The 19,570-nt window shown below is 34.8% G+C and overlaps 2 protein-coding genes across 2 annotated transcripts in view; one reads left to right on the plus strand and one right to left on the minus strand.

The window, feature by feature from the left end:
• LOC136038914 (uncharacterized) overlaps positions 1–14,282 on the minus strand; it is a 115,163-nt gene extending 100,881 nt beyond the window's left edge. Inside the window, exons 1-3 of the mRNA XM_065722401.1 lie at positions 13,975–14,282; positions 2,685–2,848; positions 174–373 (exon numbers count right to left, since the gene is read on the minus strand). Coding sequence (XP_065578473.1) covers positions 174–373; positions 2,685–2,848; positions 13,975–14,035 — 425 coding nt within the window. The 5' untranslated portion in view covers positions 14,036–14,282. The remainder of the gene's footprint in view (positions 1–173; positions 374–2,684; positions 2,849–13,974) is intronic.
• LOC136034625 (rab-like protein 3) overlaps positions 14,233–19,570 on the plus strand; it is a 34,360-nt gene continuing 29,022 nt past the window's right edge. Inside the window, exon 1 of the mRNA XM_065715926.1 lies at positions 14,233–14,278. Coding sequence (XP_065571998.1) covers positions 14,233–14,278 — 46 coding nt within the window. The remainder of the gene's footprint in view (positions 14,279–19,570) is intronic.

Consider the following 19,570-nt stretch of genomic DNA (forward strand, 5'->3'; position numbering starts at 1 on the left):
CTGTTCATAAGATTTACTCTTTATTTACTGCTCTTTACAACGAGTGTTTTAACATAATCAAGACATAACAAAATCGAATCAAGTCAGAAAAAGAAATTAATAGTTCAGTGACTTTCTTTCTTTTTTGGCAGGGATAGAGAAAAAAAATCAACAAGAAATAAAAAAGATCCAACCTGTCAAGCCAGAACAAAAGATCTTTGACTGATCTTAAAAGGTCAGTAACACCCGAAAGAGTGGACGTGGTAACTTTCCCTCTACCAGTTGGAAGCTTTTCTTCTGTTTCCTCTTGCCTAATTTCAGCGCTGAGGCTCCTGCTTTTAGCTGAAACGCGGAGAGCCAAGCTTTGTAGAGTCTCGTAGTCCAAGCTTAGGTGCTAAAAATTGAGATAAAATCATCGGTTATTTGACAAACCATGCAAGCATATACAATATAATAATTTTCTTCAACTAAGAAATCAAAGAAGAAAACCAAAAAATAAAAAAAGCCATTTCTGTAAAAAATTTAAATAATTTTATAGTCGTCTAAGTACGGTTAAAGCGATCTTTTTTTGTTCTCTTTTTTGTGCAACAAAATATAGAAGGAGTCCCTTGTACAATCAAAATTTGTATTATAGTCAAATAGTTATAATGATGATTATTAATAGCTTCATTTCTTAAGAGTGTTTTTTTTTAGAATCACTAAACGCTAAAAATCTTCAAACATTCTCACGATGAACAATGAATCAATGGATTCAGATAAAAGGCAAATTTCATCATCAGCGAACTTTATTCAAGGCATATGAAATAATGAAACAATCAAAATTTCTGTGGTGAAAGCTAAAACATAATTTTTATTTTTTAAATGAAAAAAAAAATTTAATCGTCTAAATACGGTTAAGTAATATTTTATTTATTCTCTTTTTTGTGCCACAAAATATAGAAGAACTCCCTCGCACAATTAAAATTTGTATTACAGTCAAATAGTTATAATGATAATTTTTAGTCGCATCATTTCTTAAAAATATTTTTTTTAGCATCACTAAAAGCTGAAAACCTTCAGACATTCTTACAATGAACAACAAATCAACAGATTCAAATAAAAGGCACATTTTGTCATCAGCGAACTTTATTCAAGGAATGCAAAATAATTAAATAATCAAAGTTTCTGTGGTGAAAGATAAAAACTAATTTTTATTTTTTAAATGAAAAAGAAAATCATTTTGGTCATCTACATACGGTTAAAGCAATCTTTTTTTTAGTCTCTTTTTTGTGGCACAAAATATAGATGGACTCTCTTGCACAATCAAAATTTGTATTATAGTCAAATACTTATAATGATAATTTTTAATCACATCATTTCTTAAGAACATTTTTTTAGCATCACTAAAAGCTAAAATCACTAAAACCATCACTAAAACCTTCAAACATTCTCACAAATATCATCAGCGAACTTTATTCAAGGAATGATAAAAAATTAAACAATCAAAGTTTCAGTGGTGGTATTATTTGAGCATATTCTGTGTTAGAGGATATTTAGTTAAAGCATTGGGGATTCTTAATAAATAATTACTCATTAAAAAAATAGTCTCTTATTATAACGAAATCGTTTTGCTACCGAGCAAAGCCACTAAGAATATATTCTCCCACGTTAAAGCGTAAGTCAGTGTATGCAAATAGGGTTGTAGTGAGGAGATATTCTCAGTCTTAAATTAAATAATCCTGTAAACTTCCTGTTGAGTTAGTATTCACATTTTCTTTTATAAACTTCAACCTGTGTCTGTTTCTTTGATGAACACTTTCCTCTCAATTTTATTTTGAAGCCTTGTGATAGCTTCCACATTTGTACTAGTTGTACAAAGTGAAATAAGAGTCAAACTTTAAAGAAACAAGCTAGTAAACAGGAAATTAAAGACCTGGCCACTTGAGTAATTATTGAAGATGGTAAGACTCGTTATTAAACCAGTCTTAAAGAGAACATTATCAAAACAATATCAGCCTTCATTCTATGGAAAAAAGCCATCCATACTACATCAACATCAACATCAATTGACAAACCATTCTAGTCCTCATCTATGTCCCATGGATAAATGAAATTCCATATTTTGTGGACTTGTATGGCTCATCACACTAGCATTTTGAAAATGGCAGTGCAAAAAAAAATGAAACTACTTTTTAGATTTTCAGTACAAGACAAATGACAATTCCTGGCAAATTAGCTTAATGTGTATACAATAGGACACAACAATAGCTACATTGTGAGCTTATATTAGTTAAAATTTACTGTTCCAGAGAAAATATAAGCAACAATACTCAAAATGTAAATGTTCATTAAATTTTATTTCAGTTACTTCAAGAATTTAGTTTTAATCATCTGAAAGAGGCATGTAAACCGGTCTTGGAGTCATCTGACCCTCTCCCCTATTCCAGATGAAGTTTCAACAATAAATATATATATATATATATATATATATATATATATATATATATATATATATATATATATATATATATATATATATATATATATATATATATATATATATATATATATATATATATATGCTAGCAAAACAACTTACTTTGCCAAATCTTGAACAATGAAATTTAATATTGACCTAGAAAATCCCTTTATCCTCAGGATAGAGTCATTATATCTTGTTTATTTTTATAACCATTTTAGTATATTTAATTGATTGATTAACTTACAGATTCTCTTAAGTTTGTAATGGCAGACATCATTTCTAGTTTATGTCCAACTTTCTCAATTCCAATCATTTGCAGATCATCTGGACCAAAGTTTAACAGTTGTGAACCATTAATGCCATGTTCAACAAAGTACTTGCCATAGGATGCAATGTTTGCTGAAAGTCCTTTAAAGAGAGGCTGATTATTAACTGTATATGCAAAAAAAAAGAAAACACAAGCTGTAACTCATTATTCTAAAAATTTTCAAGTTGCAAATATAATAAGTCCCCAAGAGGATATGAAACACGCCTTCTAATTAATGCAAGTCAACAGTATTTCATAATAGATAGTATTTTTAACATTGTATCTATTATTACGCTATAATACATTCTGGTCTGAAGCAAAACTGATTTGGATTAACAAAATCTTCAACAGTATGGTATATATAAAAAAATTGCAAGAGGAAACTTGCATTTTAGGAATGGGTCTAATGGCACTAAGCGAATTTATTTTAGGAGAAATCTGAGGTTACACTAATAAAGTATGGTTAAAAATACATGGAAAGATGCCATAAATAAAAAAAAAGAGGTTAAAAATAACATGAGCACTTTTTAAATCTGAGTACTCGTTGATCTCCTTCACTGAGATGTCAAGGACACAACCAGATTTCTTATGGTCAATATTCTCAAGTTTCTTCCAAACTCTGTATTTTTTTTAACTGGAATATTGTCTGCTGCATTGCAATCAGCAAGTACGTAAAGTGGGAAATGACTTCAATACATGGATGCAAATTAATCATTAGTAACACTTATGCTGAGCAGAGTATGTTGATTGTTCAGAAGTACAGTTTTATTGACAGCTTTACCCAGTACTTTTTGTACTGTACTGTAGAGTTATTTAGGCCTGAGTAAAGAAGTCTACTGGTGAGACAGTGGCCATCATGTTTATGGGTCTTGTGAATTTTATTAACAATAAAATTGCGTATTTTTTTGGTTTTACTGATTTTTTCCTTACTTGTGCAACCTATTGTGCTCTTAAATTAATATCAAAAATCATGGGTAATCCACTGGGTAGTGAGCTGACCATTTCAACCCTTATGATTTCAGGAACTATTGTATATGATAAAGCCGCCTCTTTATCTTTCTTTCTTTCTCCTTCTATCTCCTGCTTGTTCTTTTCTGAGTACTGCTTACATTCTTGCCTGTTATGTTTTGCTTTGTTTATATTAGATGTTTTGTTACAGGTGTTTGGGTAAGAAGAAAGATTTACCTGTCTACAGGTCCATCACGTATGGGGGAAGGGCCTCCCCCCAATATTTTGGGCACTTTATCAAAAAAGAAGTTGGTAAAACCGTGGCACTTCGCGCCACAATTTTGCCAACGCCGCTAAAATTCTTTGTTTGGTTCAATAAAGACCACGAAAATACTGACTACAGAAATTTTGAACTTGGTAAGTAAACGCAGCAATTTTACCGACCCCTGCAGTGATTTTACAGATGGTGCCACAATTTTTCATTTGGTTAATAAACAGCATTGAAATAGTGACATGATGTGTACCAAAATCTAAATCTTGGTTGGTAAATAATTTTACCAACTCACACAGTGAAAATATGTAGGCTATTGTACTTGAAACGGACATTATGCTAATTTTTGAAAAAAAAACAGTTGGTAAAAATGATCAGCCAGTCGGTAAAATCACTTGCTCCCCTCCCCTAAACACTTTGGCTAGTAACGACCCTTCCTGTCTATGGTATTTCTACATGATGTCAGAAAATACATGAAGATATCATTGCTACAGAAACTAAAACTAATCCAAAGAAGTTCTGGAACTATGTATCATCAGCAAAGCCAAGACAACATTCCATTCCCTACCGAGGTTTGCTATCAGAGATAGCAAAAACCTTATACAAACAATATTCCTCAGTCTACACAGTGGAAAACTCTAGAAACATCCCAGATACCCGGGAATATCCTGTCAATGTAACAATGCCGATGGTTGTCATTTTTGAGTCAGATGTCCAAAAACGACTGAAAAAGCTTGACGCATTGAAGTCAAAAGGACCAGACGGTATACACCCGAGACTACTCAAAGAGACTGCTGAACTAATATCCTCACCTTTAGCAAAAATCTTCAAAAAATCACTAAAGGAAAAAGATGTCCCCTCTGACTGGAACAAAGCTACTGTTATACCATTACACCAGAAAGGCTCCAAAGACAAGGCTGAAAATTATAGGCCAATAAGTCTAACATCAGTAACTTCAAAGATTCTCGAGGGAATCATAAATGATGCTGTCACTAAGCACTTGACATACAACAACATAATGTCTCCAAATCAGCATGGTTTCCAAAATGGCCATTCCACAGACACAAATCTAATACAGTCATACAATGAAGTCACCGAACTACTGGAAAAAGGGACACCCGTGGACATGATTTTGTTGGATCAAGCAAAAGCATTCAACAAAGTCGCACGCCTAAGTCTGAAAAGAAAGCTTCAAGCTTGTCGCATCCACTTGGACATCATTGAATGGATTGTAGACTTCCTGGGAGAACGAACCCAAAGAGTTGCTGTTATTAATGATAAAGGAGTACGTGTACTATCGTCACCTATACCTGTTCTTAGTGGAGTTCCCCAAGGATCCGTGCTTGGGCCATCACTTTTCAACATATATATCAATGATGCTCCTGAAATATTCCAAAACCTTCTCACACTCTATGCAGATAATTCTAAGCTCATTGGGGCAGCACCATCTTGGGCGGAGGCTGCCTCAATCCAAGCCAATCTCAACAAGCTGGCTGACTGGGCCAGACAATGGCTACTTGAATTTAATTCAAGTAAATGTAAAGTTTTACATTTTGGCAATAAAAATGAAAAACATATTTACACCATGCAAAACCAAATAACTGGTCAAAGAGAACCCCTAGTTGCAGTTACAGAGGAAAGAGACTTGAATGTCATAGTTGACTGCCAGTTAAAGTTTCAAAGTCATACTGAAAAGATTGTAGCTAGTGCGAACCGCGTTTTAGGGACAATTAAACGAACATTCACGACTAGATCTCCACAAACAATCACCAAGCTATACAAGAGTCTTGTCAGACCAAGACTAGAAATTGGCATGTCAATTGCATCTCCCTTCTACAAAGTGGACAAGGACATGATAGAGAAAGTACAGAGGAGAGCAACAAAGATAGTAGATGGGTGCCAACATCTGTCTTACCCAATGAGACTGCAAACTCTGAACTTATGCAGTATGACTTACAGAAGAAAAAGGGGTGACATGATTTTCACTTACAAATTGATTCACAACAATCCAATTCATGGTCTCAATTCAATCATCACAACAATCCAATTCATGGTCTCGATTCAATTGATTCATCACAGCGGACAAGGGGTCATTCTAAGAAGCTCATAAAGGTCAACGCTCAGAGGAGGGAACGCCATCACTTCCTAACCAACCGGGTAGTAGACCAGTGGAACTCCCTGAGTGATCATACTCTATCCAGTAAGACCATCAAAGAATTCAAAGTTTCACTTGACAAGGAGTGGAGCAATAAGGAGTAGAGGCTGGGATGGGACACCTTGGAGTCCCAGACCAGAACATAAACCCTAGTCAATAAAACCAAATCAATATTCAAAACAATTCCAAATCGATCCACATGGCAATTTTTGAAGAAATGCTGAGCAATGCTATGGAAAATCCTTCAATTGCTCCAAGTTGCAATTTAAGGTAATAAGCTAGAAAAAAACTCTATAGTAGCCAGCTTAAGCTTCCTTGACTCCTCTGTTCATGTTCTTGATTTGGAGATGGATATCTCAAAACATGGCCTTGCGGCATGTCTATCAAATAGCAAAGAATATTTTGATATGCTTCTAGGTCCATGAGCAAAACAGAAGAGCACTATTCACAACTCAAGAAGGAGCTTTATGCTATTGTTGTTGGATATCATCACTACCATCATTACATATATGGAAGGAAAACCAACATCAGAACCACTTCAATTGAAGATGGATCAACATATAGATGTAAAAAAAATTGATTTTCAAGTAGAGGAACATTAAATGTCACTTTGTTTAATCAGCATCACAGTTCTCCTTTCCCAGCACTGAGCCCTTACAAAAAACTTGCAGCCTCTAACCAAGAAGGCTATCTGTTAGATACTGAGATCCCCTCTCCTGTAAAACATTCCACTACAGATGTCCCACTGTTAATCCAGCAAGGTCTTACACATAATACATATTCTGAGATGCACCACAGTTTAATCACCAGATCTAGAAGACAAATAAAAAAGCCCAAGTGTTTTGACCAGTCAGTCAATTAGACATTTGTATCAAAATAGCAAAGTAAAAAAAAAAAATTAAATTTACTCTCCATTTCCAGCTCCAGTGGATTTATTGTATTTTTTTTTTTCAAGCATGGACATTTTGCACTCAAAAGAGAGAAGAAGTAGTGAGCTAACCATTTTAATTCTTATGATTTAATTAAACTATCACCTGGCATTAATAACTCTGAAATGCACTCTTTAAAGAATCTAGATTAGTTGATGACTACCTGTGTTCTAGTCATGTGTGCTAAAGCTTATCCTATACTGCAAGTCATCCAAAAAAATGAGTAATATTTCTATCTCAGAAGCTTAATATAATACAGTGTAGCGTAATGAAACTATCTGGGTCAAGCCTATTTAAAAAAAAAATCAAGCACTGATTGGAATGGAAGGAAAGATATGAATCTTATTTAGGCCTTTTAGAAACTTGGTAATATATCCTAAAAATATAATATTTGGAAAGATTATGAATAGGGAAATCAAATAGTTGTACTGATGTTTATTGTAGTTTTTTTTTTTTTTGAACAGACAATTTTCTCTGTTACCATTTTTTTCAGCTTCTTTCAGATTGCCTCTATGCTTCATGTTTATTAACAAATATATTGCCTAGGGTCATATCCAACCAGATTAGGAGGAGGGGTATTAATTGGTAAATTCCATGGTAGCAGCCATTATATTTAGAAAGTATTGACTGGGGAATTAAAAGGGATATAAGCCTTGGTTCAGGGCTATTGGTATTGAGAGGGAAACATGTTAAGAAAACTATTCTTACTTCCTAATCTAAAGATAAATTTGTACTTAACACATTTTGACTGCTATTCCATTGTACTTAAACACCTTAATGTGCAAATATATAGCCCAATTCCATTTCCAGCACCAGTGGATTTATTATAGTTTTTTTCGAGCATGGACATTTTGCACTCAAAAGAGAGAAGAAGTAGTGAGCTAACCATTTTAACCCTTATGATTTAATTAAACTATCACCTGGCACTAATGCCTCTGAAATGCAATCTTTAAAGAATTTAGATTAGTTGATGACTACCTGTGTTCTAGTCATGTGTGCTAAAGCTTATCCTATACTGCAAGTCATCTAAAAAAATGAGTAATATTTCTATCTCAGAAGCTTAATACAATACAGTGTAGCGTAATGAAACTATCTGGGTCTAGCCTACTTTAAAAAAAAAAAATCAAGCACTGATTGGAATGGAAGAAAAGATATGAATCGTATTTAGGCCTATTAGAAACTTGGTAATATATCCTAAAAATATAATATTTGGAAAGATTATGAATAGAGAAATCAAATAGTTGTACTAATGTTTATTGTAGTTTTTTTTTTTTTTTTGAACAGACAATTTTCTCTGTTACCATTTTTTTCATCTTCATTCAGATTGCCCCTATGCTTCATGTTTATTAACAAATATATTGCCTAGGGTCATATCCAACCAGATTAGGAGGAGGGGTATTAATTGGTAAATTCCATGGTAGCAGACATTATATTTAGAAAGTATTGACTGGGAAATTAAAAGGGATATAAGCCTTGGTTCAGGGCTACTGGTATTGAGAGGGAAACATGTTAAGAAAACTATTCTTACTCCCTGATCTACAGATAAATTTGTATTCAACACATTTTGACTGCTATTCCATTGTACTTAACCACCTTAATGTGCAAATATATAGCCCAAAATATATGTTTCTGATGCATTTTTCCAAGAACCACTCTTGCTTAAACCTGTGTACCCATAAATTGCACCAACAGTGACAAAATCAAGAAAAAGAAAAAGAAATATGAAATATATAAATTGGACTATATACTTGCATATTAGGGGATGGGGGCAATAGAATCATAGCCAAAATGTGTGAACTATAACTATTCTGCATATTATGAAGTCAGAATTGTTTTTAAACAAGATTACTTCTCAACAGTCCCAATTCTAGATTTATAGGTTATACATTTATCAGAATTCCTAGTGTAGGAACAATTTTTTTGCATGTTTTTATGTCACTTGGTATTTACCAAGTGACATATAGTAATTGCAATTTCTGTTGCCCTCTGTCTGTCCTGGTTTTGCTAGTTTGGGCACTTCCAGATAAGCTAGGAAGATGAAATTTGGCAGGCATATCAGGAACCAGACCAGATTAAATTAGAAATAGTCGTTTCCCGATCCGACCGTCTAGGGGGGGGGAGGTATTGGGGATGGTTAATTCAGAAAAATTAGAAAAATTGAGGTATTTTTAACTTATGAATGGGTGATTGGATCTTACTAAATTTTGATATTTAGAAGGATATCATGTCTCAGAGCTCTTATTTAAATCCTGACCTTATAAGGTGACATTGAGGGGAGTTGGAGGGTGGAAGGACGGTTAATTTGGAAAAATTAAAAAAATGAGGTATTTTTAACTAACAAATGGATTATTATATCTTAATGAAATTTGATATTTAGAAGGAACTCGTGTTTCAGAGCTCTTAAATCCCGACTAGATCTGGTGACACTGGAGGGATTTGGAGGGGGAACCGGAAGTGAAAACGTGAAAATCGAGGTATCTTTACCTTACAAATGGGGGTTGGAGGGGGAAACTGGAAATCTTGGAAAACGCTTAGAATAAAGAGATTGTAACAGAACTTGGTGGGAACAACCTCTTGGCTCTTCTGACCTTGTCACGAGTGCCATATAAGCTCTTGTTTTTTTAACCTGACCCAATGTCAGGTTAAAAAAAAAATGACAAATCTCATACCAGCTTTGCAAGACAAGCTGTATGAGGAATGCCTTGTATCCCTCAAACTCTACATCCTAGTCTATCAAAGGAGGAGACAAGATGCAATTGCTACTTGCAAACTGCTAGAAAACAGCCTCTCAAGTCAAGTATTCTCCTCATTCCTCTAAAGTACAACAAGAGGTCACACAAAGAAGCAGCAAGTCCCCCATTGCCATCTACATGAGCACCAGCAATTTTTTCTGTATGTGCTGTCCCTTACTGGAAGAGTCTCTCCAAAGCCACCATTCTGTGCCAAACCATAAATGCGTTTGAGAAAGGAGTTGATCAGGACCAGGCCAAACCAGAGTATAGACTAACCTGGGATGCTAGACCATAGTCATGTCACACCACCAGCAAGCATGTTCCACAGGAGGCTCATCACCACCTTATCTTGCTGGACATCCAATTTAAGGTAATATGGTTCCCTTTTTTTATCTGTATTGCTCCAATTTATGAGTACAAGGAATATAAAAAGTGGCAAACCTGGCTGATACACATGTTTACATTTATCTGTTATAAGTGATTGATATTTATGGCAGATGAGCTCTAAGCCTGGTGATTTTAATGAACTTTGATTAAACAATAATCAGTGATCTGAACTATATATAAATAAAAAGTGGCTATGCATTTCATGTATTGAAATGACTGAATCCAGGTACAACCTTATAAACAAATTAAGAGCTGGATCATCATTCTCTTGGTATTGCCCCCTTTGTTTAACCAGGCCCACAAGAAAAAGTGCTACCACTGAGGATGTAAACACAATTGTGAAAGACTGAGAAATGTAAACAATTGCCTAAAAACTGAGAAATGCTTGCAGAAATGACTATAATGGTTCATTCAGTTACTGAAAGAGTTGCAGAAATTGAAATAGAACTGTTAAAAACGTACAACAAAGCTGACATGGAAACACAAGTCAAATAACTTGTTGGAGAAGAAATAAAAGTGTTGAAGGAAACCCTAACAAACAAATTCCATGCCAAGCTTGCAGCCATCACTAATGCCCAAAAACCAGAAGCCTGCAAAGAAGTGAGAGACAAAATAAGAAGAGACCATAACAGGCAGCACCAAAGGCTAAATATTGTAGCTCATGGAATTCCCAAGCTAGAGTGGGGTACAAGTCAGGAGAAGGAGCAGGCTGATATAAAGTTCATCAGCAAGCACCTAAAAACCTCTTATCAACTTCCAGAATTTCATCTCACAAATGCAAAGCACTTGATATCTAAAAATAACCAGATCATTGCTGGACAACAGCCATAAAGAATAGCGCCAGTGATATTTACCATCCCCAACATGATGATAAAAAAGGAAATCACTAGAATCTCCTTTGTGAAAAAGGAGACGATTCAGTACCAAAGTGATATAAGCAAGGACAGAGATAAGCAAATGAATCATGTGAAAAAAAATTAAAGGACCAATGTTAAAAGTCATCACTCTAAGTTTCTCCAAGTGCTGGGCACAAACATAGACTCCTTGCCAAATAAACTAACAGAGTTACAGATCTTAGCAGTAAAAAATTATTATGATGTGGTTTGTGTAGTTGAAATTAAGCCAAAGAATACAAGTAACCCTTTGGATGATGCCCACATTGGAATTGCTGGATATTTCCTATTTACAAATTTAGAGGATGGCCCAAGAAGAGGAATTGCAGTCTATGCGAAGCCAACCTTATTGGTAAGCAGAATCTCTCTTAATAAAGTTTCAGACTGGGTTGAATATTTAGCTATAGAGATTGTTCTACCCCAAAAAAAGTCTAGTTTTAGCCACTTTTTACCAAAGCCCAAGTTGCCCAAACCTAATAGAGTCTGAACTAGCAATTTTTAAAGCCCTACAGTTGCTACAAGATAAGAAGCCAAAGAACCTATTAATAATTAGAGATTTTAACCTTCCTCAAGTCAGCTGGGTTGATGGCTTAGGGTACACCTCCCATTATTGTGAAGGTCATGCTATGAAATCTGCTTTCCTCACTTACCTAGCAGAAAATACACTATATTAATCCATTGAATCACCTGACCTGGCTACTTGACCTGGTAATAACAGATGACTGAGATCAAATACTAAGTATCAATCATTTACCACCAATTGGTGCAAGTGATCATGTATGTCTCTCAACAACTCTCCAACTGTCACCATCCTCTTCTGACCATATTTGAAGAAGATATATCAATTATGAGAAAATCTGCAAGGAACTAAAGAGAATGCAAAATGGCAACTGGGAAGAACTGTTTGAGCACAAGCTAAGCAACGACAGCTGGAATCTCTTCAAGAAAATAATGTTAATCACAAGGAGACATTTACCACTGTCTCATATATCAAGAGACCATGCACCCTACCTTACATGACAAGGTCCATAAAACAGGAAATGAACAAAAAGAACAGATACTGGGCAAAATACAGGATTCACAATAATCCAATTCATGGTCTCTTCTTCATCAATTCATCAAAGCAAACAAGGGATCATTCTAGCTCATAGAGTTCAATGCTCAGAGGAGGAAATGCCATCACTTCCTAACCAACCAGGTTGTAGACCTGTGGAGCTCCCTGAGCAATCATACTGTATCCAGTAAGACCATTGAAGAATTCAAAGTCTAACTTGACAAGGAGTTGAGCAATAAAGAATGGAGGCTGGAATAGGACACCTTGGAGTCCCAGACCAGAGCATAAACCATAGTCAATCAAACCAACTGAATATTCAAAAGAATTCTGAATCAATCCACATGGCAGTTTTTGAAGAAATGCTGAGCAATACTACAGGATGGAAAATCCTTCAATTTCTCCAAATTGCAATTTAAGATAATTTAAGGTGACAGGTTGAAACAAGAGCAATGCAAAGCAGAATGCATGGGAAATTGGGTTTAAGTCTAGAATTAGGGTTGGCAAGAAGGAAATATGTTAAGAAAACAATTCTCACTTCATAATATGTAGTAAAGTTATAATTTATACATTTTTTATTGTACTGTACTCTCCACCCCCTAATGTGCAAATATGTAGCCCAAATCATATATTTCCTAGGCTATGCCTTTTGTAACTATTGTTTCAACCTGTGTACCTGAAAATTAATTCACCCTTTGTAATTTTGGGTATATATGGCAAAATTCCACTTTAGCTACTTTTGGCTATCTTAGAAAGGGGTTAGGTTAGGAAAATTGGTAAAATTCTAGTTAATTGACTTCTTACTATCTTGGAAAGGGTTTAGGTTAGGAAAATGAAACTTTCAGGGATGGGTCTCAGGCTAAAGTATGTCCTGTGAAGGTATTTTAAAGTACCCACCTCAACTCCTTCTCCCTCCAGGAGACCCTGAAATTTGCCAACATGACAGGTTACCTATTGAAATTTTGACAAAACAACATTTTACCTTAATTTTCAGTTACAAGTTGCTTTTTCTCTGCCTTTAGTTCTGAAAATGCAATTTTTGTTATTTGAGTAGAATTTTGAGCCATATCAAAGTTTTTTTTCAAAATTTAGGTAATGTATTTGCATATCTTTAAAACCTCATAAAATGAAATTGAGCAAAGTTATAAAGCTGAAAACAATTTTGTTGTACTTCAATTAAGCAGAAGATCTATTCTGCAAGATTTAACTTTTATAACATACATATTTTTGAAGGTCATCAAAGGTCAGGGCCCTCTAGAGGGAGAAGGAGTGGAGGTAGTTGCTTCAAAATACCTTCCTGGGACATACTTTAGTCTGTAGATTCATCCCTGATAGTTTCATTTTCCTAACCTAAACCCTTTCTGAGATAGCACAAAGTCAATTAACTAGAATTTTACCAAGGTAGTTACTTCAAAACCCCTTCCTGGGATTTACTTTAGCCTGTAGACCCATCCCTGAAAGTTTGATTTTTCTAACCTGAACCCTTTCCAAGATAGCAAGAAGCCAATTAACTAGAATTTTACTGGAAAATGAAAGTTTCAGGGATGAGTCTACAGTCTAAAGTATGTCTTGGGAAGGTATTTTGAAGTTCCTGACCCCCACTCCTTCTCTGTCCAGAGTGTCCTGTAATTTGCCTTCACAATAGGTTTGAAATTTGGAAGAACCCTATTGAAATTTTGACAAAAGAACATTTTACCTCAATTTCAGTTTCTTTTTCTCTAGATTTAGTTCTGAAAATACAATCCTTGTTATTTGAGGAGAATAATAAAGGCTAAATATCTCCCAGGGTAGCTTTCAAGTCTGGTTTACTTCCCCATGAGCCAGGCTAATGTTAAAATCAATAAATAGGCCTATGACTAACCTCTAACCCATTCAAAAACTTGCTCAGGTTTCCATTCATCAATGTTAATATAATAGGCCATTTCAGAGAAGAAAGAAGAACAATATGCTCAAGAGTACATCAATACAGATGTATTCATCTCCAAACTTTTTGGTTTCTCTGAAATTTTCTAGTCAATTAAGTATACGTAATGACTTTTATGCCGCACTGCTATCTAATTAAGAAGCTTAAATATTCACGGAATATTAATTTCCTTCAAATTCAGCAGTGCAGTTTGGAATGGCTTCCTATGACAAAGTGAAAATAATTGTACTAGGAGATTCAGGTCAGTAATTGTTTTGTTCAAGCTTATGAAGGATATCCTTGTGGAAGCGCTTCTACCATTTCCACGGTACCTGAAAGATCAGATATTTAGATGGCGTAATTTTGTCACTAATCTAAAGTATTAAATTTGCATCATATTTTGGTTTATTTCAAAATGATTAACCTAATTTCACGTCTTGAATGTGGTCGCTATAATGTGTAAGGGTACTGGTCTATTAAAAGAAGCAGCTCGAGAAGTGAAGCTAAGTTAATCCTAATGAAATATACTAAAACTTTACGATAATATAATGCTGTAGAAACAAAATTATGGAAACTCTTAAAAGGATTATGGAAAGCAGGCCGATCAGAAATCATTATATTAAATACCTTTAATTTTAATTAAAATATACATATATTAAAGTTTTTCTACTCAAAATGAGCAAATCTTACCGATCCCTGAGAGGCAAACCGGTTCTTGAGTATGTTTCGTTTAACAGACGCGTACCTACGTAGGTACCAAATTTTACAATCCTTCGGAATCGAATAAGAAAATATTTTTTTTTTAGATTTCAGTCAATTTTGTCATAAATTGCATTGTAATTTGGTTTAGCCTATTGTTAATTACTTCCGTGCTACAAAATTACCCCAAAACGTAATAGTACTCATATGAAGCCTCAATTCATGTCCTCCACTTAAGCAAAGTTCCAGCAGGAGAATTTAAAAAATTTTATTTTAAAAATCTAGGTGGCGATCTGTATGATTTGTGGCTCCTGCGCAGCTGAACCCTCGTTTAATAGACCCCTGTGCAACAGAACAATAGTGCAACCAAACTGAGCCCGTCCAACTGTTTAACTCAACCCGATTCACCTCATTCCCCGTTTAACCAAAACCCTGTTTGACTCAGCCCAATTAAAATCAACCCCATTCAGCTCAATCCTCCTTAAATCAATTATATAACTGGAAAATATAGTTCAGCTCGTTTTGTTGGAAGTGATAAGTAATAAGGAAGTAATTTATCGGAAGAGAAAACAACGGCCGATAGTAGCCAAGAACTTAACAATACGTTGAAAAAACTCTTGCTTGTCAGAAAAATGCGCTGTTAAGGTGATTCAGGAATTATAGCTATTATTTAGATTCATCTTAATGCGAGAAGTATGTGTCCGAAGATAAATTTACGTTTTTTTTTTAAACTGGAAATACTCATAAGTCTCCTTTTTTATTTCTCCAGCACTAACAGGGCACTAAAACATCGTCCATAGTTTTATATTTTGGTTATGACCACACCATCATAAAACGCCATTAAATGTCAAATTGTGATTTTAGTGTCAATTCTGGAATGTAAAGGCTTGAAAACATATAAGGTCTACCACTAAAATCTCCATGATTGAAAACCCTTAAATGTATGTTTAAAACCACCTTCTTGACTACCTCTCTTCCTAGTCACATTTGCAAATGAAAAAAAAAAGAGTTTTGAAAAAAAAACTACCCAGTAAAAAAAAATTATTCAAATACAAAGCTGATGTGTTATTGATAGATTCTATTTGTTTTCATCTAATAACCAAAATGAATTACGAAACAAATTCTTGAGAATTTGAAAAAAGAGCTTGATACCCGGACGTGTCGTATCTTCGTTTGCCTTCTTTTGTTCTTCAGCGATAGCAGGGCACTGGAACATTGTAGGGCCGGTGAAATGGGCAACCATCCAAGGTTCTCGGAATTAAATTTTTATTTCCTCTAGTCACTGGCTCTGATGCTACATAGGATGCGCTATCTAAAAGTTCCAAATAAAAAAAGACGATTGATTTACTGCTTCTAAGCATGATAATCACTACCGTCGCAATCTTCTTTTAGAGCATTTTTTGCAGCAGAAATTTTTAAGCATGAAAAACTTTGGTTTCTTCCCTATTCCTCTCAATTTTTCTTCTGATTCTTTCTTATTATTGTCTATTCCTAGACAAGATATTACGCCCTATTGAAATTTAAGCCTAACCAGAGAAAAAGCCTTTTCTAGTTTTGGAGCCACAGCCCATATCCAACTGTTTCCCCTCACCCACATTCACATATTTGAAAACAAGCTAATTATTATAGTTGATCAGCGACCAAAGCGAAAGTTAATTCTAAGCTGCTAATCAGCTCCAGTTCAAACTTATTCTTAGGCATTGGGTTTAGTTGGATTAAACAGGGCTTGATTTAAACGTGACTGAGTTATATGAGGGTGGAGTTCAACAAAGGTTGATTTGCATGGGGGCTCTGTTAATCGGAGGTCGAGTTGCAGGGGGTTTGAGTTACAGGGAGTTTTTTTTTTTATTTCAATCCAATTTATTTAGAACCCATATTTTACAAAAAGAGGGCGAAACGCCATTAAGATGGAGTAATAAAAAAAAGAAGCTATAAATGAATACAAATCAAATCAACACCAAGAGACAAGCATAACCACGAGAAGTTTGGTGTAAGACAAAGATATAGAATGTAATCTAATTCAGACACTTTGCAATGTACATTATAGTTTTTTTCTAACTATTAGTACCATGGGCCAGGGTTTGTTTTTTGCTAGGTAGCTAGGTTTACTGTCAATGCAACTATTATTTGATTCTATTTCCTTGTGTTTTTCATTGGCAACCTGCAGCCCATCATAGACTTCTGACAAAGAAAAGAGCTAAAGAAATAAAAGGTTTGATTTGATAAGGTTAGCCATTTTTGTTGTTCTCAAAGAAGGATACAGTCAACAATAGCTAAATCTAATAATGAAAATACTACTGGATGTTTAATATCACTACGTATGGATTTGTATTAAAGAGCTTAAACATATAAAACAGCTTATAACTGATCACCTGAGAACAACCCAACAGTCAGTTACATGTTAGAATACTTTCAAACTATATGTGCGATGGGCCAATTTGGGAAAAATCAATGGGCCTACGCTCTCTGATTATTAAGCTTTAGTCTTTACTGGTGACAACTACTGTCCAAATCGTTTAGTACTTCCAAGTATTTTGTTTATGGATTTTTGTTCTATCTAGATTCTATCTAGTAAAAATTGTGCTATCTAGAGTGCTAGCAGTGTTAATTCCTATCCGAGTCATGTTAGAATTAAAGCGCTGGAACCTGTCTCAGTTCCTTATTTCCGTCAAGAGGCTGAGTGCTGAAATACTGGCAAATTGGGAAAAAAGTTACAAAGGAAAGAAATTGTTGCTACTTAATCTTGAACCTATAATCCAAAACATTTACAAAATTAAACTAGCCCAGTTTAATAACAAGAATTTGTCAAACTTGTCTTCTTTTCCCATTTATTTGATTATCTTTTGTTACTAGGTCAAAAAAGTGTTTATGTCTATGAAGTTTAATTTGTGGTTAGATCTGGAAATGGAATTCGACTGGAAATTGATGCATACGACTGTTTTTATATCTAGTTAAAAAAATAATTGGCATTATGATGAAAAAAAATTTAGCTTTAAGAGTTTTAAAGGAAATTGGTATGGAGAAAAAATAATTCCTAGAATATAGGAATTCATTTCCTATGGAATCGAAAATGCACAAGCTGATTTATTAATACTGTGTGATTCTTAGATGTCCTCAACAAAAAAGAGAAAAACCAACACATAACTCTTTATTGAAACTGTGTGATTAAAACGAAAGTGAAATACCCTTAAAGTTATCGCTCCAAGAAAGTTCGGCTAAGGGCTATACAATAAACTAGTAATCAAATCAGTGTCGTACTAAATTACTGACTTCTTTGGCACCTGCTGGTTTGCTGTGTTTAGTTGCAAGCTTGGGATAATCCTTTATTAATTTGGTTTTGATCTTGTGGCATTGTTTTTATCAAATTGGTGTTTCAGATTTTAAAGACTCACTGAAGGTATTTTCGGTCTTATCAAGGCCAAATGTCAAGCTTGATGTTACATTGTCTCGACATAGTTACTGTCAGATTCGATGCCAAATTTTTGGATAGATCTCTGAAAATTTAGGCAAATCAAGAGTTTTGAAGCACCTATCTAATGCCTATAAAATGCCCCGCTTCTTTGACTGAGTGTTAGATTTCAGTCCTCCTCCATCCATCTATGTTCTAGATCTTAAAGTTAAGGTGGGAGGTGTTAAAAGAAGTGTTTTGATGGAGGGGGGCTGAAATCAAACATTCAGTCAAAGAAACGGGGCTTTATCATTAAAAGCTCTCAAAAAACCTTTTAATGTGGGTTAAATTTATATCTAACGAGATTGTGTGAAATAAAAAGAAGAATCTTATTCAAATGTGCGCTTGTCAACCAGGAATGCTTAGTCTTAGCTCCAAGAAAACGAAGCGTTTTCATTAAAACCACTCAGGAATATCTCTTAATATGGCTTAAATTTAGCTTTAAAAACAACCCTCCCTCCCTGAATTTGCTTGCTAGGGGTGTGTGATCCATAGTTTGCCGAGGTGGCGTGAATTACCTTGGACTAACATGTTTTACAGCTTAAAGTCAAGCTGGGAGGGGTTAAAAGAATTTTTCTACCGAGGGGGGGGGGCTGAAATCTTGTCAAACATATTCCCGTTTTAAATTCCCCATGACATATTCCTCAAAGGAAAGATCCTCCCACAAAGCCCTCTCCCATCAACCCCACCCCCCAAACCAAAAAATTCCCATGAAAACGTCTGTACACTTCCCAATAACCATTACTATGTGTAAACACTGGTCAAAGTTTGTAACTTGCAGCCCCTCCCTCAGGGATTGTGGGGGAGTAAGTCATTCCCAAAGACATAGTTATTATGGTTTTCGACTATGCTGAACAAAATGGCTATCTTAAAATTCTAATCTGTTGACTTTTGGAAAAAAATGAGCATGGGAGGGGGCCTATTTGCCCTCCAATTTTTTGGTCACTTAAAAAGGGCACTAGAACTTTTCATTTCCGTTAGAATGAGCCCTCTCGCGACATTCTAGAACCACTTGGTCGATAAGATGACCCCTGGGAAAAAAACAAAAAAAACAAACAAACAAATAAACACGCACCCGTGATTTGTCTTCTGGCAAAAAATACAAAATTCCACATTTTTTAGATAGGAGCTTGAAATTTTTGCTATACAGTTCTCTGATATACCGAATGCGATAGTGTGATTTTCGTTAAGATTCTATGACTTTTAGGGGATGTTTCCCCCTTTTTTCCAAAATAGGGCAAATTTTCTCAGGCTCGTAACTTTTGATGACAAAGACTAAATTAATTGAAATTAATTGAACTTATATATTTAGAATCAGCGTAAAAATTGGATTCTTTTGATGTATCTTTTAGCATCAAAATTCCGTTTTTTAGAGTTTCGTTTACTATTGAGCCGGGTCGCCCCTTA

This window comes from Artemia franciscana, chromosome 2 (genome assembly GCF_032884065.1).
Source record: "Artemia franciscana chromosome 2, ASM3288406v1, whole genome shotgun sequence".
Classification (NCBI taxonomy): Eukaryota; Metazoa; Arthropoda; class Branchiopoda; order Anostraca; family Artemiidae; genus Artemia; species Artemia franciscana.